Raw genomic sequence first — 25,192 nt, forward strand, 5'->3', positions numbered from 1 at the left:
CTTTCTTAATTAACATCTGTGCCTGCGCAAAGTTCTTGACTAGTTATTTCCAGGCATATTCCAGTAATTCATGGCATATTTACACATTTCTATTCTAAGTAAAATAATAAAAAAAAAATAGAATGGAATATTTCTGTTCTCCTAACATGTTCCGCACCGTCAACTGTTTGAGATAACTGTTGGCCCTTTTTAAGTTACATAATTTGGAGCCTCAGAAAAACTCAGTAGTTTCAATAGAGTGGCACGGGCTTAATTAGCAGAATGTTAAACATTTCTTCTGAGATCCCTTTTCTAAATGCTGCTTTTGTCCCTGCCTAAGCTACAGTGAGAAGATTGCACAGTTCACTACAACAGCTACTCCATTAGGCATTCAAATGGTACATGGCTCCTTGCAAAATGGTCTTTGCTGTCAGTTTCACATAGGAGCCCTCCATTCACAGTGGAACTAGTTTATAGCCTTAAATGGTGCACTAGTCTTCTGTTGGTGTGCTGCCAACGGGTGAATTTCACCTATAGTGAACTCTAATGAAACTCCAAATATAAGGAAATGTCCAAAGTGTTTCAATGCACTACACAATTCTATTTAAAGTCAGCCTCAGTTTAGATTAAAATGTCTCGGGGGTGGAGGGAAAGGAGAGAATGACATTGCTACAAGAGAGTCCACTGTATTTCATTTTAGAAATGTGCACGGCAACCAAGTGCACCACAGCATCATTCAGTCCTTATCTGGACACTCATTCTATGGCTCTAGGCTGAAGTACATTATCCATTTATATGTCTACATCTCATGGAACCATATTTAAAACTACAATTGAACAGAGCCAGGGAAAAATAACTAGGAAATGGCAAACTTTTTTACCTTCATAAGCAATTACACTCTAAGGGCTTTGACTGGGGTGAACTGGTGTAGCATTATGGGCTTCAATGGAGCTATACCAATTTATACCAGTTTAAGGTCTGGCAGTTAATACTGATCTGGATATAGAGGGCTGCCTTTACTAAAGACTGTCTCTAGTAAGTCATATTGTGTCTTAAATCAACCAGTTTAGCCATTCAATTTACAGTAGATGTGTGTTCAACTTTTAGTCAAGCATATTTCCACCAGGCAAATTAGTCTTGTTGGTCTCTTGGGTGTTGCAAAGATAAGGTTTTACTGTCTCATGATATAAGACAGTTTCTGGTTTTTTTTAGGGTGACCAGATGTCCCTATTTTATAGGGAAAGTCCCGATTTTGGGGGCTTTTTCTTATATGGGCACCTATTACCCTCATCCCCTGTCCTGATTTTTTACACTTGCTATCTGGTCACCCTATTTTTTTTTCTAATATCCAAGATTATAATGGGTAAGGATAGAAGATGCAGGCACTGGAGCTCAGAGTTAGACACTCATGTAGAACTTTGGTTGCAAGTTGTCTTATTTACCTTGATATGGCATTGAACGATTTGATTCCTTTCCTCTCATTCTTTAGAAGATTGACCTGCTCATTTTCATAAGCCAAGTAATAATTTCTTACACTGGGTGCCACATTTGCCAAAAAGCTCTGCTTTGGGCTCAGATTTTCAAGAAGGCTCAGCTCCCTTGGAAGCATCAAATAAGGGGCCAGATTTCCAAAAGGGCTCAAGGCATGAGGAACTGAGGTCATATAAAAATCCGGCCATGGGTGTGGCAATGGGAGCTGCTGGATGCTGCGCAACTTTTGAAAATCTTTCCCTCATTGAAAATCTGGTCCTAACGGGCGAAGGGAAAAGTAAGAATCTTTGTGTAACTCTGTCAAAGTTACAATTCAGTGTTTGAGATTTTCCACATCTTTCGGCAGAAGCTTGAGTTACTTACCTTTAGGAACAGGAATTTATTCAAAATTTTGAGAACAAAGTAGCCCCAGTAGAGATGGAGGCCTTGCAGAATTAGAAGCTGCCCATTGAAGATGAAATATGCTATGACGATTGTTGAGGAGTAATATGAAGGCAGATATAATGTGCCAGGTAAAATCCTGAAAAATAAAGGCAATTGTTACAAAACAAGGAACCCCTGGTGCATGCCTGAGATATTTAGATTTTTTTATTTTAAATTGATTAGCTTCATCGCCTTGCTATATACTCAAAATATTTAAAACTGCAAAGACTAAACATTCAATAACAAATCTTAGCTCTACTGGAATGTACAGTATGCTATTAAAATAGTCTTCTGAAGCCAAGCATTTTGAGAGTTGCATGAAAATGGTTTAAATATAGTTAAAAAATTCCATTATCTCCAAACAGGAAAGTGTATGTAGGATACATACACTGCTACTCAAAAGATTTTCTCCATCATTTTCAATGCTAATTCCCTCCAGTCTCTAGGCCCAATCCTGAAATCCTTATTCCAGTGAAATGCTGAAGGAATTTAGGATTTGGCTCTTTGTTAATTAATTCATGTGTTTATTTTTTCTTGAGCCTCATCTTCAATTTCATAGCTAGGTTGTTTGTTTTTGTTTTATACTCTTCAGTTGCTTCATTTACTGTTTCCAAACTTAAGAGTGATGACATAAGACTCCATAAAGCAAAATGACTGAAGCCCACTTGTGCAGTTAATTAAAAAAACAAAAACAAACAAAGAAAAAAACAACAAACCACCATCAAAAACCAGGAAGACAAAAGATAGGGGCATTTGGGAAATACAGAAAGTGACAGAGAATTAAGAAAGGGTTGGGCAATCAACATGCAGGCATATTATTAATATAACCAGCTTGTGTCCCTGAAAAATGCTACATAAAATCCATTGTAGTAAACTCAAACTACGCTGCACATTTTAAGAATTTTAATGAGCCAAGATTAGGTACTATCCCCATTGTATTTGTCATTTAATGGTTGCTAATCTGACCTCTGAAAAATAATTATAATAGATCTTCTCCTGAAGCCATAACACAGCCAGTTCCTTTTCCTTTTCCTCCAAACCTTAACCAACCTCCTTCTGAAAAGAAAATGAAACAGGAGTTGTGACTGAATCAAATGTTACTTACCAAAAAGGGAAAAGGATAATCCGCGTGATGAAGAACACGACAGAGAAGATGACGAAGAGAACATTGCAGGTTTTTTCCCAACGAGCGTAATTAAACATTTTGGCTGACTGAAATTGAATAAAAACCAACCAAACATGTTCAGAGACATTTATTAGCCTCAGAAATAGCTCCTCTTTAAGTTCTTATAATTAAGGATTTAGATTAAAGAGAATTCCCATCCATTTTGGCAAAAATAGCAACCATTTTAACGTTACTTGATAAAATAACAACAAAACATATTCCATGTTGATATTGCTCCTTTCATCTCAAAGGAAAGGACTCTATGTGAAGGGCCTTCCAACAACTCTCTGATTAGAACATTAAGTTAGTTGCAAGACCTTCCATTCCCCAGGTTTACAACAGATTTAAAGGGGCTGCAGTCAGGGAGGGGAGACTTACGCCCTGCTACACACTCAGGAGTAGCCCCAATTCAGCCATCAGTGGCTAACAATCACCATAGCTGCACCAGAGCTGACCCCTTACACGTAGATAAGGGCATGTTGATGTGTCTCCCTCAGTGCCTGATCTACAGAGGATAGGAGTCTGTTCCAGCTTGGCTCTTTAATTCAAACTCTAGAAGCTCATGCTTTTAGCTCTGGAAGTCCCTGGTTCAATCCCCTGTGTATTGGCCAAGCCTGCGTCTGTCACAATGAGGTTTTCACTGATTGAGTTAAATGAGAATTGTCTCTTTCGTGAAGCCACAGCACACCCTTGTCTACGCTTAGAGGGTCACCACCAGTGCCGCTACCCCAATTACTGGCCCCAAATTACTGATTCAGGGCTGTTTCCAAGTGGGGACAAAGGTTCATGGGCCATACTCTGCTCTCAGTAACAGTGGTGTAAATCTAGAGTAACTCCACTGACGTAAGCACCGCTTTGTGCTGGCCCCGCTGCAAAGGGGCAAGTTTCATCTCGTGGAACTCAACAGGAGTGCCACACTCAGAGAGCGTTAAGAGTCAGGCCACAGATGTAAATGCCTAAGAAGTGAAGCGAGTCTCAGATGCTCATCCAGACCAAACCTCTTAAGATTTGCCTATCGCTACAAACCGCCCACAGGTTGGCCTATTTTGTCTCATTTTAAGTGCAAAAGAAGAACAATCCAGGTGCACAGCTGAAATTCTACCCCCAATTTCATACTACAGGACTTCTCTTCCTGTCTGTTTTCAACTGCCCAAAGTTCTTCAATGACAAGAGGTCAGACTAGGTAATCTAATGGTCCCCTTGGCCTTACAAATCTATAAAAACATTTTGTAATGGGGACGGAAGGAGGAAAAAAGGGGGAAAAACCTGCCACTGAACAAAACCTGAGCAATAAAAATTAACTGTGAGGTTTACCTCAAGCCAAAAGTCTGCAGTATCATGTACAATCATCACTAAGGTCCCAATACGAACATAATTGCCACACCAAGAACAGGCCATCAAAACAATGGCTGCCAAATGATGAACGACGTGGGCCATAAAGTCCTACGAATAAAATAAAAAACAAAACTTAAAGCAAACACCATTGCTTTCCAAAACAGACATTTACCAATTGAAGCAGCACAGCGGGCACCCAAACGAGAGGCTGCAATGGAAGCAGAGAGAGCGAGCAACGTACTGGCTTTGTGTGTACAAGTTCTAGAGTGATGCTGTCCTCTCGTCAGCGATTCTCAACCTTTTTGGGCTCAGGACCCATTTGTAAATGTTTATAGCCTGGGGTGGAGGCCCTGAAGTGGTTTCGGACAGATCCTGCCCACTGGAGGGGTTGGGTCCTGCCTGGCGCTCACCCCACAGTGGCATCTCCTGCAGCTCCAATCTGGACATCGCAACCTCTGGAGTTGCAACATCGCTCAGGTTTGGCCCCGCTGTCCTGACTGGAGCAAATTTGTGTGAGTGGAGTTATGACCTGGCTCATGGGGTTACAGTGCCAATCATTCAAATTTGGCATACCTGGACTCCCATCCTCATGATGGCTGGGCTAAACCTGATTGGTATTTGGGACCCCAGAGGCTGCAATGTCTGGAGCAGGGAGGCGAGCCCAGCCAGCCCCGTGGTACAGGAGCTGCTGTGTGACTCTGAAACATTCTGGCAACCCAATTTTGGGTCCCGACTCATGGGTTGAGAAACCCTGCTCTAGTGGCTGACCCCATGGCGAGGCTAGATGACCTGCTACTGTTACCAGGTATGGGAATTCTTCTTCAGCTTAGGTGGTAGAAGCCTGTGGTTTGGGAGTGGAAGGACCAAGCTTTTAGTCCCCCGCCCACCACCCCGCACCCCATTTGTTGGATTTGGTATAATCGTGATGTTGGTTTATTGCAGGGGCGAGGAATACCTCTTAGTACACACACAATTATTACAGGGGTGAGAGAGATACTCCTGGCCCCTTCTCCCTGCCTCCTACCCAGACACAGAGAATATTACAGAGGTGAGGTTTACTTCTGATTACACAGACCGATTATTTTGGGGTGAGATATCACTCACCCCTTCCCCCACCACTCGTTATAGGGGAAAGGGATGGCTGGGGACATCCTGGCCATATCATATTCAGCAAATAGCTACTGACTTGAAGGTTCAAGCACTGATTATTTCAGCACCTGCCACAGTGTTTTCTTAACAGAAGAGTATTATTCATAAGAGAATCAAAAGACTTTGCTTGCAAATAACTGTAAATACTTGCCTTCCTTTTGATGTCAGTACCAAGGGTAAACAACAGAGACCAATAAAAACTAATCTCGACCATGTAGTACCAATATTGGGATGATAGCAAGGGCTGTAAGGAAGAAAATATCAATTTTTTCTCTAGTCATTTCAACGCATTGCAACAGAGAGTACAAAATACCATGGACTTATTTACACGGCTTTTGCTCTTCTACTTCATCTGAGTTTGAAAACTGAAATAATGTTCTGAGCTTTATTAAGGAGCAAAACATTCTGAGGGCCAACTCTTTCAGCCTTTATTCAGGCAAAACTCCCAGTTACTTCAGCTGCTCCGCTTCCAGATTCTAGTATGCCTTCTCTATCAGCAACCTGCTCCATATGCAGATTTCAGAGTAGCAGCCGTGCTAGTCTGTATCCGCAAAAAGAACAGGAGGACTTGTGGCACCTTAGAGACTAACAAATTTATTTGAGCATAAGCTTTCGTGGGCTACAGCCCACTTCTTCGGATGCAGAGTGCACCTGCATTTACTTGCAAACCAGTGAAAATAAATCAAGTCCATCATTATTATTTACAAATTAAAATTGTAACATATTCACACATCTGATAACTGAAACTGAAGTAGTTTATTTATATTAAAAGTCTATGCATCTATCTAAACTGTGAAAGGGCCATTTCCTCCATTGGGGAAAACAACAAAAATACCATGTTGATCAATGCAACAGTTCTGAAGAGCTCACCTGAAATGGATAGCCAACCCACACTTGCCATATATCATAAAACCAAGGTTTCTGGGGAAAGACAGAACCATACAAAGAATGAGCAGTTAGTCAATCTTAGCTCAGAAATATTTAAAAAGTAACTCTAGGTTGAAGCAGGATTACCAGTTATATTCTCATACTACATTTTCTCTATCAACTGTACTCTAAAGCAATCACGTGCCAGTCCCAGTTCTTCAGATGATGTCCCAAATGTCTCGGAAGATTTTTGGGGCACCTGAAATGTTTCATTTGACCATTTTATCATTCAAGACATTGGATTTCTTTTATAACTACCGTTTGTTCAAGATACATTGCTACAGCGATTAGAATTTGTACTGTCTTTATCAGGCACAGTCTTTCCAGCGGAACAAGCATTCAGCAAGATGAACAGTGCTTGGAGTGAAGAAAAAAGCCAAATGGGCACCTAACCCATCAAAGCAGTTCTTTCGCTCAAAATGAATGTTAATGACATCTGTGCAGTGTGTCCTGAGAAACTCATTCAGAACATTAGCTTACAGGGAAAAATCCTCTGCTCCAACAAGAACACACATATTGATGTTGAGTATTGACAATAGCAACCACGGTGAACATTTAAAAAAAAAAGTGGCCTTTTAGTTTTTGTCTGAATGTGACTCTAAAAAAATGTTACAACAAAAGTCTCCTGGTTTTTGATTTTGAAAATATGACCTCGTTACATGAAATCCACGAGATACATTGTAAAACCATCACCCACACGTCTATTAAATAACGCAACACTGCCTGACAATAATAATTTTTGCAATTCTTCCTTAAAATGCTGGTTAGATGTAAAATTACATTTTATCGAGAAAGAATAATAGTAAGTTTAAATGTAAATAAAATCTGGGTGAAAAGACTAGGCTGTAATTTAGATTATAATACTTTATAAAACAGCATTATGGTCTGAATCCAAAGCCCATTGAAGTCAATGGGAAATCATCCACTGACGGCAAAGGCCTTGGGAATATGCCCTTATTTTGTTACAAGTGTGATAAGAATTGAAAATCTCCTCCAAATTAACTTACATCATATAGAAATATAAATCCAGCAATGGATGATGTGAGATAAAATGAAAATCGCCAGCTGCAAAACAAAAACAAAAAAAGGAAAATCAGAACATTGATTGCTCCGGCCTAGACATTATGCAGAAATGGAATTGTGGCAGCCAATCCGTGTGGCTGGAGACTGAACAATTACCGAGACACAAAATATACAGCTTTATCCTCTCCCTGGTTGTATCTACCAGTCACCATATGATTATCTCTCAATCGCCATTATGCAAATATTTCTCTTTTGGATTGGCTAATCGTTATTAACAACGAGGTGTAGGGATTTACATAACCACAATAGGGCTAAGGAATGTGCACATTTCTCTGTTATGATTGTCTAAAGTAATCCCTCTCTTCTGATGGCCTTTACAGAATGTATCAATATTTTTCCAGTGTGAAAGACAATGAACATCCATAGCAAATGGCAATTTGATTTACCGGTATGTACGTTATAGGCGAGGCTGGTAGCACCATCTTATGTTAAGTTTGCCCGACGCTTACCATTGCATAGTCTCTCTCTCCTACTGCCAGATAGTCACATTTGAATAAGAACTTTTTCCTGTCATGGGGCGACTGGTCCCTTTAAGGGGGATCAGGGCCCAGTCTTCTTGGAGCTGCCTTCTGAAGACCCAACTAAGGGGTAACTGACTGCCCCAGGTAGCTAATTAAAGGTTAGTTAGTAAACGAACATCTGGACCTAGTATAAAGGTTATTTCGGGTTAGGGATGGTAGGTACTCTCATGGAGAGGTGCTCCTAGAGAGAAGTCTCCCACAGAGGAAATGTTTGTTCCCAGAGACAGGAAGCTGGTCAGGGGAACTCACTGGGGAAAGGACCTACAAGGTATGCTCCTAGAGAGAGAAGATCCCTAAGGGAGAGCTACAGTTAGCAGGCCACCAGGAAGGCCTGGTCCCAGTAAAGGGATCTCGAAACAGTGACCGGAAGGTGTGGTGTTTAGATGCTGCTTGTATTATTAGAACTGGGAGCACTGGCTGTTGGGAGTCTGAAAGGACAGGAAACAGGAAGGATGGGGGAGGAGTTGAGGAGGCTGGGAGAGTTACAGGGTGTGCAGCGACAGCTTGGAAAAGAGACTTCCGCTGTAAATAAAGTTCTGTTAAAGTTTGTTAATACCTTACATGGTGGATACAACATTTTGGCAACGAGGATGGATCGTCTGCCTCTGAACCCACTTGCACCCTTTCTGCAAAGCCCAGGTGAGCCTCCAATTGCTTTACTGCCTGGATCCATATGTTTGAGACTTATCTGCTTGCAATCAGCGCTACAGAGATTTCTGAAGTAAGAAAGCGTGCTCTGCTAATCCACTGCCTTGGAGCACAGGGGCAGTGTATAATATAAGTGTAAAATATACTTTTCCCCTTGCAGATGATAAATATGAGACTGCACTCACTGCATTAAATAATTTTTGTGCCAAAAGTGAATGTAGTAGCTAATCGCTACAGATTTCACCAGCGTGAGCAGAAACCAGGGGAGACTATAATGCAGTATATTGCTTCCCTGAGGAGTCTGATTGCAACATGTGACTTTGGGAATATGGCAGATGAGATGATTAGAGACCAGCTCACTGAGAAAACAACCATGCTTCATGTAAGAGAACGCCTACTTCTAGAACCACAACTTACACTAGAAAAAGCAATACCCATTGCTACTCAGATTGAGTCAGCTACAGCTGAAGCCAAAATAATGAGCAAAGATACAGGAGGCCCAGTCCAGACTGTGACTCCTTTGCAGAAAAGTTCACTATCGCTGCAGACAAACAACTGCAAAAGGAAAACTAATGAAAAGCCACTGAACCAGCGAATGCAAAATACAGTACAAGCATGCTTTCGCTGTGGAGCCCCACAACATCTTGCAAGCTACACAGAATGTCCAGCAAAAGTAGCTCAGTGCAACCATTGCAAAAAGATTGGGCATTTTGCTAAAGTATGTCGCAGTAGCCAGTTCAATCAACAGGTGCATGCAGTTACAATACCAGACGTTACTGTGCTGAGTGTAGACAAAATCACTACTGCACATATTCCAGAACAGAGAAAGTGCACTGTAAATGTTTCTGCCATACCCTCAGGCAAATCACACTCTGTTCAGCTAATGTTGGACACTGGCTCAGCAGGATCTAGACAACCTGATTCCATCTATTTGCATTACTTTAAAGATGTGCCTCTTACTGAACCCAAACTTCACTTGGTATGCTATTTGAAAAACCATATTCCAGTACATGGCTGCCTGCCAGCAATAGTTACTTTTGGTGATCGCTGTGTAACTGCAGAGTTCTACATTGTCCACAAATCAAGTATCAGAGGGGTAGCCGTGTTAGTCTGGATCTATAAAAAGCAACAGAGAGTCCTGTGGCACCTTTAAGACAAACAGATGTATTGGAGCATAAGCTTTCGTGGGTGGGCATTCACCCACGAAAGCTTATGCTCCAATACATCTGTTAGTCTTAAAGGTGCCACAGGACTCTCTGTTGCATTGTCCACAAAGGCACTGCTATCCTTGGCAGAGATTTATTAGCTGCTTTAAATCTCAGGGTAGTTAATGGACGAATTGATCTTCCTGAGCAAAGCACTCTTGCGGTACACACACCGGTTTCAGCTGGGACCCAACTCCAGGTTGAGGAGAAACTCGGCTGTGCTTATGGGTTTCTGCATAAAGTTAAAATGCGGAATAATGTGATGCCTGTACGACAGAAATTACGGCGCTTATCATTTTCAGTCAGGGAAGCTGTTTCAGAGGAACTTAGAAAACTTGTTCAAAAGGACATTATTGAAGAGATTAACTCCTCGGAATGGGTTTCCCCTATAGTAGTGATGCAGAAGAAGGGTGGAGACATTCGCCTTTGTGTGGACTTAAGGGAGCCAAATAAAGCTATTGTGATTGGCAGCCATCCTCTTCCTCACGTAGAAGTAGTATTTGCAGAACTCCGTGGAGCAAAGATGTTTTCTACTCTTGATTTGCAGAGCACATACCACCAGGTTATGTTGCATGAAGATAGCAGAGACCTCACAGCATTTATTACACATCAGGGACTATTTCGTTTTAAACGTGTTCCATACGGTCTCGCATCAGCCCAAAGTGCCTTCCAAAAAATGATGTCATTGATTCTGAAGAATCAACATGGAGTTCAGTGCTATTTGGATGATATTATTGTGTTTGGAAATACTACTGAGGAGCATGACAGTAACCTCCAGTCTGTACTAAACTGCATCAGCAAAGCAGGCCTCAAGCTCAATAGGTCCAAATGCAAATTTAGACAAACTGAACTCTCGTTTCTGGGGCATACAATTTCACAGGCTGGACTAAAACCGGATACAGATCATATCCTGGCAATTTCAAATGCTCCTCCTCCAACAGATTTGCAAACCTTATGTTCCTTCTTGGGTCTTACCTCCTGGTATGCAAAATTCATTCCCAATTATGCTTCTGTCATTGAACCGTTACGAGAATTACTACGGAGAATTGCAACCTTAGTGTGGACAACGGATGTACAAGTTAGTTTCGAAAGGGTGAAAGACTTGATTGTACATAGTTCAGTACTTGCATTATTAAGTCCCGCATTGCCCACAATTGTAACTACTGATGCTTCTGATTATGGACTTGGGGCTGTCCTCACACAACTTCATGAGGACAACACAGAGAGGACTGTTGCATTTGCTTCAAGGACACTAAGTAATGCTGAGAGAAAGACAGTTGAACAGAAAGTCTAAGGCTTTCACAGACAAATGGCGGGGTGCTAAGGAACCAAAGTTTGAGTGTGGTTCCTTTGTTAGGCCTGGTCTACACTAGACGTTTATGTCGAAGTTAGCGCCGTTACATCGAATTAACCCTGCACCCGTCCACACCGCGAAGGTATTTAGTTCGACATAGAGGTCTCTTTAATTCGACTTCTGTACTCCTCCCCGACGAGGGGAGTAGCGCTAAATTCGACATGGCCATGTCGAATTAGGCTAGGTGTGGATGGAAATCGACGCTAATAGCTCCAGGAGCTATCCCACAGTGCACCACTCTGTTGACGCTCTGGACAGCAGTAAGAGCTCGGATGTTCTGAACTGCCACACAGGAAAAGCCCCGGGAAAATTTGAATTGGAATTCCTTTTCCTGTCTGGCCAGTTTGAATCTCATTTCCTGTCTGGACATCGTGGCGAGCTCAGCAGCACTGGCAACGATGCAGAGCTCTCCAGCACTGATGGCAGTGCAATCTCAGAATAGAAAGAGGGCCCCAGCATGGACTGATCGGGAAGTCTTGGATCTCATCGCTGTGTGGGGCGATGAGTCCGTGCTTTCCGAGCTGCGATCCAAAAGACGGAATGCAAAGATCTATGAGAAGATCTCTAAAGACATGGCAGAGAGAGGATACAGCCGGGATGTAACGCAGTGCCGCGTGAAAATCAAGGAGCTGAGGCAAGGCTACCAGAAGACCAAAGAGGCAAACGGACGCTCCGGATCCCATCCCCAGACATCCCGTTTCTACGAGGCACTGCATTCCATCCTCGGTGCGGCCGCCACCACTACCCCACCACTGACTGTGGACTCTGAGGATGGGATAGTGTCCACGGCCGGATCCTCGGACATGTTAGCGGACGGGGAAGATGAGGAAGGAGATGAGGAGGACGAGGCAGTCGACAGCGCTCACAACGCTGATTTCCCCGACAGCCAGGATCTCTTCATCACCCTTACAGAGATCCCCTACCAACCCTCCCCAGCCGTTACCCCGGACACAGAATCTGGTGAAGGATCATCCAGTAAGTGTTGTAAACATCTAAACATTTATTTGTAACAGAACATGATTATTAACAATTTAAAAAATGGGTTTCTCATGATTAGTTTGATTAACTTAACGGTTCAGTCATGGGCAGTGCAACTATTTGAAAAAAATCTAGCAATGTCCGGTTTTGCATGATTGTCCTGCCCAAGCCGCTCTACTGTTTAGTCCCTGCTACTGCAGCTACAGTAAGATGCGGTCTATATGTCCGGGGATGGAGCAGAAATCCTCCGGGGACATCTCAAGGAAGCTCTCCTGCAGGTAATTTGAAATCCGCTGCATTAGGTTCTTGGGGAGAGCGGCCTTATTGGGTCCTCCGTTGTAGGACACGTTGCCGCGCCACGAGACTACCAAGTACTCCGGAATCATTGCTTGGCACAGCATGGCGGCATACGGCCCTGGTCTTTGAAGGCTTTCCCGGAGCATTCTCTGTCTGTCGCTCTCAGAGATCCTCATGAGGGTGATGTCGCTCATGACGACCTGCTTTGAATGAGGTAGGGGAATGTTAGTGTTGGGACTGCTTTACCGTTCCTTTACAGAACTGTAACCGCTGGTTTGCAGCCACGCGGTGGAGGCGGGAGAGGGTCAGCCGAAAGGGATCGTTCCCGGGGACAGCCGCGAGGGTGTGGGACAGGAGCAGACTTCCTGCTTGCCGGATTGCTGGCAGCAGGGACCGACATTGATTTCAATGTGAAATGAGGCCATTGCTAATATTAAAGTTTTAAGCTGCCACGAATCTACGGCTTACCATGTCTGCGTGCAAGAGCAATTCCGTTGTCCTGACAGGGTTCTCGAAAGTGCTCTGCAAAACCCCAGACACTGAATGCGAAGGCCGAGAATTCGACCTTGTGCTGAGTGCGCATGTGATAGGTGCTGTGCATGGTCCTGTTCACAGAGAAAGACTATGTTCTTTGTTCACAAGTACATTTATCTTTCTGAGGAATTCACTCCCTTTTTCCCATTCCCACAGCCACATCTGCGACTGTCTCACAACCTTGCCTGTCATCACACTCCCAGAGGCTAGGGAGGATTAGGCATAAGAAGAAGAGGACACGGGAGGACATGTTCTCAGAGCTTATAGCCTGCTCCCGAGCCCAGGCAGCACAGCAGACCCAGTGGCGGGAAAACTTGACCCGAATGCACCAAGCAAACATGGATCGGGAGGAGAGGTGGCGTCAGGAAGACCAGCAGGCGACTCAAACCCTGCTTGGACTACTGAGGGAGCAAACGGACACGCTCCGGCGCCTTGTGGATGTTCTGCAGGAACGGAGGCAGGAGGACAGAGCCCCGCTGCAGTCCATCTCTAACCGCCCTCCCCCGCCACCAAGTCCCATACTCCCTTCACCCAAAGTGCACAGAAGGAGAGGCGGCAGAGTCCCTGCTAACTCTCACTCCACCCCTGCAGAGAGCTCGAGCAGCAGAAGGCTCTCATTCCCCAAAGTTTGACAAGTACTTTCCTTCCCGCCTGACACAAGCCCCCGTCCAAGTTTCACTTCCCAGTCCCATGTGTAGTTGATAATAAAAAATATGTTTCTGTTAACTACTGTTTCCATCATGTTCTTTTGGAGGAGGGGGGGAAAGGGGGTTGGTAATTGGACAGGACAGTCACCTTTGGCAGGGTACATAGTCGGGGGCAGGCACAGCAGCAGGGCACATACATAGTGCAGTGATGCAGTGACTACTTACCCTGGTTAGTCTGGGAGGTTGTTTTCATGTTATGTGGTGGGGGGTGGGTTGCTCTGTGACTTTGTGGCAGGGGAGGACAGTTAGAGATCTTAAGCGGCGGTCCTTAGGCAGGATCACAGAGCCACACAGCAGGGGATCTGTAACCGTCCCCCCCCTGCCACAAAGTCACATAGACCCCCCATACACACAGTCCCTATCAGGAGGGGTGACAGGCTCCGTTGAAAGAACCATCCCACCGCAGCGGAGCCTGTCAGTCCTTGAGTTTAGAAGCTGCATTCGCGCGACTACACTACACCCGCTCCGCACCACAGTCTGCGTCCCAGTTTTTAAAAATTCCCGCGAAAACAGTATTAAAGAAAACGGTGTGCTTTAACAAAGTTGAACTATTTTTATTTTGAAACGTGTGTTGGAAGTGGGGTGAAGGCTTCTCTGTACACAAAATTAGAAAGTCACAGGTTACCCTGCTCACTCAGGAACTTTGCTTTCAAAGCCTCCCGGATGCACAGCGCTTCCCGCTGGTCTCTTCTAATCGCCCGGCTGTCTGGCTGTGAGTAATCAGCAGCCAGGCTAATTTCCTCAACCTCCCACCCCGCCATAAAGGTCTCCCCCTTGCTCTCACAGAGATTGTGGAGCACACAGCAAGCTGCTATAACAATGGGGATATTGGTTTCGCTGAGATCACAGCGAGTCAGCAAGCTTCTCCATCTCCCCTTGAGACGTCCAAAAGCACACTCCACCACCATTCTGCACTTGCTCAGCCGGTAGTTGAAGAGTTCTTTTTCAGTGTCCAGGGCACCTGTATAGGGCTTCATGAGCCAGGGCATTAGCGGGTAGGCTGGGTCCCCGAGGATGACTATAGGCATCTCCACATCCCCAACAGTTATTTTGTGGTCCGGGAAGTAAATACCTTGCTGCAGCCGTCTAAACAGACCAGAGTTCCTGAAAACACGAGCGTCATGAACCTTGCCCGGCCATCCCACGTAGATGTTGGTAAAACGTCCCCTGTGGTCCACCAGTGCTTGCAGCACCATGGAAAAGTAGCCCTTTCTGTTAATGTACTGGCTGGCCTGGTGGTCCGGTGCCAGGATAGGGATGTGAGTTCCATCTATGGCCCCACCGCAGTTTGGGAATCCCATCGCTGCGAAGCCATCTATGATCGCCTCCAAGTTTCCCAGGGTCACTACCTTTGGCAGCAGTACATCAACGATTGCCTTGGCTACTTGCATCACAACAACCCCCACGGTAGATTTGCCCACCCCAAACTGGCTCGCGACTGACCGGTAGCAGTCAGGCGTTGCAAGCTTCCAGAGGGCTATGGCCACTCGCTTCTGGACAGTCAGGGCTGGTCGCATCCGGGTGTCATTGCGCTTCAGGGCAGGGGACAGCAACTCACAAAGTTCAAGGAAAGTTCCCTTCCGCATGCGGAAGTTTCGCAGCCACTGTGATTCATCCCAGACCTGCAGCACTATGCGGTCCCACCACTCAGTGCTTGTTTCCCGGGCCCAGAATCGCCGTTCCACGGCATCAACATGACCCATTGCCACCGTGATGTCCTCGGCGCTGGGTCCCCTGCTTTCTGAGAGGTCTGTGCTACTCTCAGACTTCAGGCCATCACCGCGTTGACGTAGCCTCCTCGCCTGACTTTTCTGCATCTGCCTCAGGGCAACCTGTATGATAAGCTGCGAGGCGTTGAGAGCGGCCACAACTGCAGCGATGGTTGCAGCGGGCTCCATGCTCACAGTGCTGTGGCGTCCGCGCTGTCAATGACTTGAAAAGTGCGCGAAATGATTTCCCGCCGGCGCTTTCAGGGAGGGAGGGAGGGCGGGAGTGAGTGATGGATGGATGACGACAGTTACCCAAAAGCACCCTCGACACATTTTTTTACCCAGAAGGCATTGCTGGCTCGACCCAGAATTCCAATGGGCAGCGGGGACTGCGGGAACTGTGGGATAGCTGCCCACAGTGCACCGCTTCCAATGTCGACGCTTTCCCCGTTAGTGTGGACTCACAAAGTCGAATTACTGTCCTTAGTGTGGACACACACGTTCGACTTTGCAATATCGATTCCAAATATTCGATTTAAGTAAAATCGAACTACTCTCGTAGTGTAGACAAGGCCTTAGAATATGAAAACCTGGAATCTGACGCAAAGGGGACCATAAATTCACAGCTCCTCTTAAAATCACAGAGAAGAAGGGACCTTACACCTATCGACTTTCTGATGGGCGGGTATGGAATGCTTCTTATCTTGCACCTGCCTATGCACCAAGAGGAGATTATGCCAACACCCAGTCTGAGTTGGATGACTTCACTGTAGAACCAACACAACAAGACATTGAACTGTAACCGGGGCTTGAGAGATGGCCTGTCAGACTCAGACAACCACCTGCCTGGACTAAAGACTGTATGTTATGTAGTATCTACAGTGTTTTCAGTGTAATATTCCTGCCAACAGTATAGTGTCTTGTTTCATATTTGTTCCTGGGGTTAGAACAACAATGTTTATTTTAATTTGGAAGTTTCTTAAGAGACGAGGGAATGTGGTGTTTAGATGCTGCTTGTATTATTAGAACTGGGAGCACTGGCTGTTGGGAGTCTGAAAGGCAGGAAACAGGAAGGAGGGGGGAGGAGTTGAGGAGGCTGGGAGAGTTACAGGGTGTGCAACTACAGCTTGGAAAAGAGACTTCCGCTGTAAATAAAGTTCTGTTAAAGTTTGTTAATACTTTGGGTGGTGGATACAACAGAAGGCCAACCTGTCAGGAACCACAGGCTGTTCCTGAGAAGAGCTGTGGTTGGCAGGTCTCCATAGACCTCTGGCTCTGGGGAAAGAGTCTTCTGAGGTAGTGGCAAGAGATCCAACTCCAGGAAAGGAACTCGAGTCAAGAGAACCCTGCTGGTAAAGGACCTGGATAGAGGCAAGCAATGGACTCAGGTGGGACAAAAAATAAAACTGACTCTGTCTCCCAGCTAAAACACTGGGGATGAAGGTTTTACTTATACTTTGTGCTGGCTTTTTCTGTTAATAAATGAGACCCTCCAAAGGGCGAAGTCTTTAGTACCTGAAGGTCTGATTAGACTTCTTTGTACCCCAGGTGAGGGGAAATCAAGGTAGAGGTCAGCTGTGGCACCATTTCTGGGGTGGCCTGCACTATTACACTTTCACAATCCTATTTCTCCTAAGAACCACCTTCTGCAAGGTGGTGAGCGCCATTAACTATTACTAAAATCTATGGAGCCTTGAGGGCACCACTTACCAACTCGTTTTAGTTTGCAATCAAACTAACTTCTATTGGTCTCTTAACAGAAAAGGTAGAAAACAGCAGAGCTGTAGCAAACTGAGCAAATTGATGTCTCACTGCCTGATTTTGGTTGACCCTTGGGCCAGGTTAGCTAGCATTTCGCTGAGCCCGATTTTTGGTTTTGGGTGGCAGTCATGTGGTACTTGGCTTTTATCCAAACCGGACAAAACATGAACTGAAATCTCCAAACAAAGCTTACAAGTGAACTGAAACCATATTGTTCCTTACAAATCTAGTAAAGAGATGTTGTAAATTCCAGCCAGCCCAGCACTGGTGTAATAGCTAAGGAGTCTGAGTAGGAGGTAATGGTCTTGAATTTGGGAAGGGCGAAGGATTGGGCAGGGGCATTCCAGGCCTATTTTTTAAGATGATGGAAATGCAATACATTACACTTATTTCCTTTTCTTCAGGGATTGATCTGACTCAGCCCCCAACTTATCCCAAAGCAACTCTTGCTGGCCAAGGAGTGGCTCCAGCCAACATGAAAATGTTGCTTGATTTCAGGTGTCAAGAGTGGGAGTAGAGATAGACACGAGACACAAAATCTGGTGAAAACATTTTCTTAATTAACAGTGTTTCATAATACTGTTAAGAAACAGAGTTGCAGAATGACCAAGCAGATTTGACATGCTGAAGAAGACAAGACAAGATAGAACCCTGACAAGGAAGCTGCCTACACTAAAACCAATCCATAGACAGATACAGAGACGATGACTATAGGCTTCTGCTAACTCACGTAATTCATGTAAATTAGCACCTGAGACAAGATGAGAGAGCTGTAATATATGCTAGGAGAGCATATATGAACAAAGGCAGCCCCACCTTGTCTTGCACTGCCCTGGCTCAAAGCCAGCATCACAGGTGGAGCCAATGAGCGGATCAACGTGTTAGCCAGCATATGCAGTTTGTAGGGGTTCATGCAGATTTTCCCCCTCCCCCAGTTTTCAGCCCATTGCAGGCCTGATCATGCAAGGTGCAGATATCTAATCCTGTGAAGCAAGTGCTTAACTTTAAGTACGTGACTAGTTCTGTTGACTTCAATGGGCCTATTCCTGTGTTTAAAGTTAAGCATGTGCTTAAATGCTTTCCTGAATCAGGGCCCGAGTGTTCAGCACCTTGCAGGATTTAGCTCTTAAATCGTTGCAGGGTTAGAGTCTATGTATGTGTTTATGCATGTGAGCAGTCCCACTGACTTCAGAGGGACAGCTCATGTGTAAGTCTTTGCAGGACTTTTTGTGTGTTATGGTCCATACTATTTGCTAAATATTTCAGAAACTGTGTTTCGTTGTGAATTTGTAATGTGAACAAATCCCAGGACCCAAAGCAAAGCTCACTCACGTGTTCTAATGAAAGACAATGGGATTTATACTCCTCTATCACTTAGACTCATCTATACTAGTAAAGTTTTGCCAGCATAATTATTCATTTTGCCAAAATAGTTATGCCAGTAAAAGCCCTGATTTGGATGCAGTTATATAGCTATAAATCTGCCTAATAGAGGCATAGATTATTTTGGTTCCCCCAAGCCAGTATAAACTATACTGCTATGAGCACTTTATACTAGTATATGTGCATCCACACTAGGAGTTTTGATCACTTTAATTATGTTACAAGAGTTAAGGCAGTAAAAGTGTAGACAAGCCCTTAGCTGCTTTTGAAAATCTCCCTCTTAAATGCTGGGTCTATCTTGGAATTATGAGCACACAGGTTTTGTTGTTGATGATCATTTTTGTCATTCAAAATGATTTATTAATGTCTGATTTATGAGACCATATTTCAGTTTATGTTCAGAAGCCGTTCTCCTTGAGTATCCAGTATTCATTCTGTGTCACTGGCCACTTAATTCACAGGCTGCTGTTACTGCTCCCTGATATGACCCCTAAACCCAAAAATGGCTTTCACAATAGCAGCATAAATACACATTTGAACAAGGACTAACAAGACCTTCTCTTTCAGCCCACACTTTTTGCAAACAAAAGTTTGTTCCTATTCTCTGCAAGCTTCCATTGACAGCAAACTGGAGACAGGTGAACAGAGGACATCCATTTGCTTGCAAACTTAAACAAAAAAAACACCTGATAAGAAATAGAAAGAACTTCATTTTTTAAAAATTATTCTTTTTGTGTGTTATGGTACATACTATTTGCTAAACATTTCAGTAAAGATTCAATAATAAAAATATTACCTATTAAGTGAACTGATATTAAATGGCACTGAATGCATGTGAAAACACATACATATACATATTAAATAGCACATCGGTAAGATGAGTGAGAGGAGTCCAGAATTTAGTGTCGTCACAACCATATACGTTTTCATCCCATCCATTGTGAAACATAGGACTTACAGAATTGGGATTTTTTTTTTTACATAAATAATTCTCTACTGAAATGTAACACAGATGCAATATTCTACCATATCATTATTTTTAAAATTCAAAAGTCTCCCTAAATCCTGCCTGGAAACCCACTCCATTTAGTGGAACATGGCAGGCAGGATTTGGACTTTACATAGCACTCATTATAATGCTAATCCTTATGATGGTTCTTTCATTAACTGCCAAGACAGCAAAAATAATTGGGCTATTCCAAACAATATGGGCTTGGGAATCCCTGGCACCAGGCAAATGAAAAGGACCATGGTGATTTTATCTGCTCTACCATTTTCCTGCAGTGGGGCCTTGGTTAATCCCTTCACTTTCCTATGCCTCAGTGTCCCCATCTGTAAAATGGGGATGATTAGAGGGGCTCTGCTTGTCATACCTTAGAGGCCAAAAAGCTCTATGCAGCTGCAGTAAATGAGCCCACTTAAGGGGAACTCAAGTTGGGCACCCAAAATTAGTAGCCCCTTTTGAAATACGCAGGCCCACAATAAAGGTAGTTTTCTCTTCCTACCAAGCTTCCTGGAATTTCCGAAGCATCGTTGGGAGCTCAAGATTTCGCCGTCTCCTAAACCACTTTTCCACCAAACGAACTGTCCAGTTACACTTTTTGGCCAGGCCTTGAATCTCAGACTGTAAAAGGAGAGAAGTGTGTCAGTGGCAAAAGGTAACATCTACATCAGGTACCAGCTCCACCGACTTTGTATTTTAAACAAAATAGGCAGGTCAGTCAGTTTTTAAAAAAACAAACCATTAATGTGATCTATTTACAGTTTGCCTGATAGCTTTTGGATCTAATTCTTGAACATTCATCATTGACATGTTATCTGTCAGCTATTCTCTGTAAAAAGGACACTGATTCGCCCCTCGCCATGGACATATTGTGCAGTTTTATGACGCAAGCTCCTTAGGTCTCATGCATGTAAATGAAGCAGATGTGAAATTTACAGGCCTAGAAGTAGAACAATTGTCTTCCTGTTCGCCTCAGAGGATTCAGGAAGTTAACATTTGTTTTTCATCACTGCAGCATTTACTGCTATGAATGAGAGATTTGAGCAGGGAGGATTTGGTACAGTGCCTTGTAAGTTACTCACTTACACTCTAGAAGCCACAAAGTGGCTTTAGCCAGTGACAACTGGTTATTATATTATTTATTGTATAAAGTGAGGGAGGATGATCTTGTGGTTAAGTCACAGGTCTGGGAGTCACAGGAGATCCCAGCTGCCAAAAGTTGTTGTATGACATGCTCTCTCTCTGCCTCAGTTTCCTCATCTGTTGCATGGAGATAAAATAATTAAAACTTGGCAATTATCTTCAAAGATTAATCCTCATGACATTCCTATGCTGGTCGATGGGTAATTGTCACCTTTGTTGTACAGATGGGAAAGTGAAGAAGAGAAGTCTAGCTACTTGCCCAAGGTAGAGGAGTTTGCCTGTGCAATTTAGGTCTGATCCCATTAGCAGGCCCCTCTTTGGCCATACCGGGCTAAAGAGAAAGTAAGCCAGTGGTGGAGCCAGGAACTGAACCTTGCAGCTCCAGTTCAGTTTGTGGTTCTAGTCCTTACTCCTTTCTCTTAGGCATGGGAAGTATATACCACTGGCCATGTTAAGAAAGGGAGTATTTTCAGACAATGTCCATGCTGCGGTATGTCCCTCCCACGAACAGACTGATTCATTTTCAAAATGCTGGAGTTTTATTTTAATTGCTCTTGTTTTGGTTTCAGAACTGACCACACATTATCAAAAGTATTTTGATCCCGCATGCAGCCCATGACTAAACACAGAAGAGTCCATCAGACTGCTTCCAGCCCATTGTTTCAATTTTATTCCTTTAAAGTATAGCATAATATTGTTTTTAACTGACAGCTGTCCACTGCTGCTTTCTCCAAGTGGAGTTAGAGATGGATTATTGATCTTCACCAGAAGGAACATTAATAATCTGACCTAGAATAACATGCCAAGAAATTACACCATTTTATTAATGTTTTTATTTTATATTTTGGATGCTGTATACCCTGCCAGCAGGGTAGTAAAACAAATCCAAGTGAATTACATCATGCGCCGATCAGCTGGAATCCATCCCTTGGATGCATGATGTCACTGTGGATAGCTGATTGAAACATTAAGAGTTGGGATTTTCCATCCCCAAAGCACCTTAAAAGAATTAGAATGCTTACTTGGGATGGATGTTTTGTGCATTTTCGGAAATAATTCTCTAGAACAGCATTTGGCTGCGGCTTCACTCGCGTTACGTTCTTGATACCTAAAGCTTTTGCTAGAGGTATGGCAATATATCTGAAAAAGACACAACAGAAAAGCTCTCTCAAAATGCACAATGGTTAATGGCATTCAGCTAGCCCTCGAGGATGCTAAGGAATTAAATCTGAAACCTGGTTCATCTGTCAGAGGAGACGTAGAACATTCATGAGCATCTTCAGCAGAGCTGCCTTAAGAGAAAACAATGGCATCCATACAGCAGAAGCCTGGTTCAGCAGAAAACAGCATTATCCTGCTTGCACGATCGCTCGATGGATGGTTTTTAATTAAACGTGGTCCTGAAATGCTGGACATTGCAAAGGAAAGTTCTTGGTTCTTTCACCCCTACATTTTTCAGAGGCTGGGCTGCTAGTGGAGAGATGTTATGCTATAGTCAAGGCCGCCTAAACAGAGAGGGGAGCTCTCGTCACACGAGTCTGAGGAGGAGGGCGAGCTACTGGGGAGTACTGCTTACCCAGGTCAGGGGGAGGTAGGGGATCTATTCCCTTCCAAAGCTGTCTCAGCACCTTCCAGTCAATAAGGCACCTTGCTTATTAGGAGGGTCACCATCAGCCAATTGACGTTCTCTGAGAGGTGTCTGGTTTGACGGACAAATGGCACAGCATCTCACACAGCAATGGAGGGCAGAAACAGCGGTTTTCTGCTCCATCTCCCACAGCTGCGGAATGTGCTGTTGGCATGGCTGACCTAGTTAGGTAGGTCTCTTTGGAATAAGCCCTCTCACCCCTGCTGGAGTCCTGCTTAAAGTGAGTTCTTATTACCCAGAACAGTGGTCAGCGTCTTCCATGTTCAAAAGCAGATACACTGCTGGCCAGCTGGATGGCTAATTGAGCAGATGAGCTGTTTCAAAATGGCAGTGAAGCAAGGCACAACTGGACAAGCATTTGCTCAGGAGAGTAAGACTCTGAATTGTTGTAAACATATAATCCACATTATTTTTGATCCTGAACCCAAGTGATTTTATCTGGTTTTGTCGTAAGTTTGTCCAAATAGCCCCATTCTTCCCTGAAATGGTTATAAAAACCATACTAATAGCATTTTTTAAACAAAAAGAATAAAGTAAAAAAAAAAAAAGGGGGGCGGGGGGCTGCAAAGCTTAACATGCTCATGCCTCAACCTCATGGGGCCAACCACAATCTGTCCTGTAAGATCACAACTGCAGCAACAGTTCTATGTTCGGTGCCAGATTTTTTTAAAAAAATCATCTTTACTAGAACTGCATGAAATGCTCACGCAGAACTTTGTGACCCCTTCCAGAACGTGTAGATTTGCTACATTTTGCGGACATGGGATATCTCAATCCTACACACCTGATCTGAAGACTCAGGGAGAGGAAGGAGGAGCTGGACCAGTGTGAGGTAAGTAAAGGGCATCAGAATATTTTATGGGTTGGTTTCATCTAGGGGGGAGGAAATGATGATCTCTTCTCAAACTCCACCCTCTAAACATACCTTCAGGAGCAATCACTTCCCACTTTTGTAAACTGAGCTGCAGGATTCAAACTGTGAAACTGCAGGTGGTGGAGAGTCACATGACCTTTATAATGGCAAAATTCCTATAAACTTATTCTACCTTTATCACCTGCTGTGTTACTTGTATTATACCTTTCTAGTGTAACCATTGGCCAAACCCATCTTTCTGAAAGAATTCACATACAGAACTAAACACATTTTAGCTTGCTAATATCCTTGGAGCTGAGGGGAGGAAACAAAGTAAAATTACATACAAGTTTCTTACCTTTCTATCACGAATCGGACCATCAGCATCACAAAAGCGTATGGTATCGTGGCATATAATTGATATGGCTTTGGAAAGACAATGCCATCGTGGTCTTCAAGATCTGCCCATGTGCAATTGGCAGGTATCCACAAGCTCTCCCACCAGAACCAGCTGTTGAGTGTCTTTAATACATAGGCCATGCTAAGCGGGTAGAAGAAGAATTTCAAATTTGTCCTGACATTGAAGAGAAACCACATGTATATCAATAGCAAATAATATATTGAGAATTATTGTTCAAAGTATGTAGTTAGGATTAATAAAAATAATGGCAAATGAAAAATTAAGGTGTCAATTGGTGTCATTCCATGACTTCAATGACTCTATGCTGATTTATACCAACTGAGAATCTGACTGGCTGTCTATATGAAACAGCTGCAGGAGGAATTCCTTGTTTAAGGTAAGCAAGGGGTTAACTTCAGCCTAGCATCTCTCTGTCCTGCACAGATGCTCAGATGTTTGGAAAACAGAGCTAGCAGAAAGCATTTGGGGCAGCTGATCTCCATGTTCAGGATTACAGAACTAGAATGATGCCTCAGGCTGGGGCATTTTCTGTTTCCTTTTCCACTTATGTTTGCTTATTAATCATTCAAAATAAGATTTGTCCCTTTGGGAAGAGACCTTGCTGACTGCAATTTTTTCTCTGTGCTGGCTCATTTCAATTTACAATAGCTTAGTTAATAATCAATCAGATCTACTGAACCCACATTTATAGTCTAGTGTATAAATACACAAGATGGGCTTGCACAACACTTGTGTAGAGTGCTGCTTGTCTAAATTAAGTGCAAGATAAAAAGGGATAAAAAAGCAAAAGGGAACCCAATTTTGTATTGGTGAGGCTGCTAATGTTTGGTTGTCAAGTCACTCCTGCTTAGTAGACTGGTTGCAAAGGACTCCTGGGTCCTAATTCTGCAAACAGAGCTATCCATAGTGCCAAACATCATATTTACAGAGAGCAGCCCCACAAAATAGAGCTGTGCAGAAACCGGCTATTTTGTTTTGTGGGAAATTCTGCAATTTTGAAATCTGCCTTCATTCCAAAAGAGAAGGAAATGCCCCCCATCCCAAAATCAGAATTTCCCACTGAATTAAAAGTTTGGGGAAATTTTGTTTTGGGTTAATTGAACATTGTTTTGATAAAATAAAGGGTGTTTTCCCCAATATTATTCGTAATAATGTCAAAATGCATTGTTTCTCTACAAAATTTCACCAGAGTCGACAGCAAATGTATCAATTTAATTGAATCAGCATTTTCAGATGGAAAAGTGCTCTGTTGGGAAAATTTCAACCAACTCTACCTAAAGTGTGGTACTTCCTCCCCATTGGGATGGTTTGCAGTCTTCAGTGTTTTAGCCCACGAAAGCTTATGCTGAAATAAATGTGTTAGTCTCTAAGGTGCCACAAGTACTCCTGTTCTTTTTGCGGATACAGACTAACACCGCTGCTACTCTGAAACCAGTCTTCAGTGTGTGCAGGATTGAATGCTAAGAGTTTAACCC

General features: G+C 43.6%; 1 protein-coding gene across 2 annotated transcripts in view; it reads right to left on the minus strand.

Moving 5' to 3' along the window:
* The window catches only part of CERS3 (ceramide synthase 3), a 43,963-nt gene extending 20,098 nt beyond the window's left edge, over positions 1 to 23,865 (minus strand). For both annotated transcript variants that reach the window (XM_034784985.1, XM_034784984.1), the window contains exons 1-9: positions 23,655 to 23,865; positions 21,818 to 21,935; positions 20,155 to 20,273; positions 7,477 to 7,534; positions 6,413 to 6,463; positions 5,694 to 5,786; positions 4,373 to 4,501; positions 2,999 to 3,105; positions 1,834 to 1,990 (exon numbers count right to left, since the gene is read on the minus strand). In XM_034784985.1, the coding sequence (XP_034640876.1) occupies positions 1,834 to 1,990; positions 2,999 to 3,105; positions 4,373 to 4,501; positions 5,694 to 5,786; positions 6,413 to 6,463; positions 7,477 to 7,534; positions 20,155 to 20,273; positions 21,818 to 21,935; positions 23,655 to 23,836 (1,014 nt within the window). In that variant the 5' untranslated portion in view covers positions 23,837 to 23,865. The remainder of the gene's footprint in view (positions 1 to 1,833; positions 1,991 to 2,998; positions 3,106 to 4,372; positions 4,502 to 5,693; positions 5,787 to 6,412; positions 6,464 to 7,476; positions 7,535 to 20,154; positions 20,274 to 21,817; positions 21,936 to 23,654) is intronic.
* Positions 23,866 to 25,192: the final 1,327 nt, after the last annotated feature.

Source organism: Trachemys scripta, chromosome 10, assembly GCF_013100865.1.
Source record: "Trachemys scripta elegans isolate TJP31775 chromosome 10, CAS_Tse_1.0, whole genome shotgun sequence".
In the NCBI taxonomy this organism is placed as follows: domain Eukaryota; kingdom Metazoa; phylum Chordata; order Testudines; family Emydidae; genus Trachemys; species Trachemys scripta.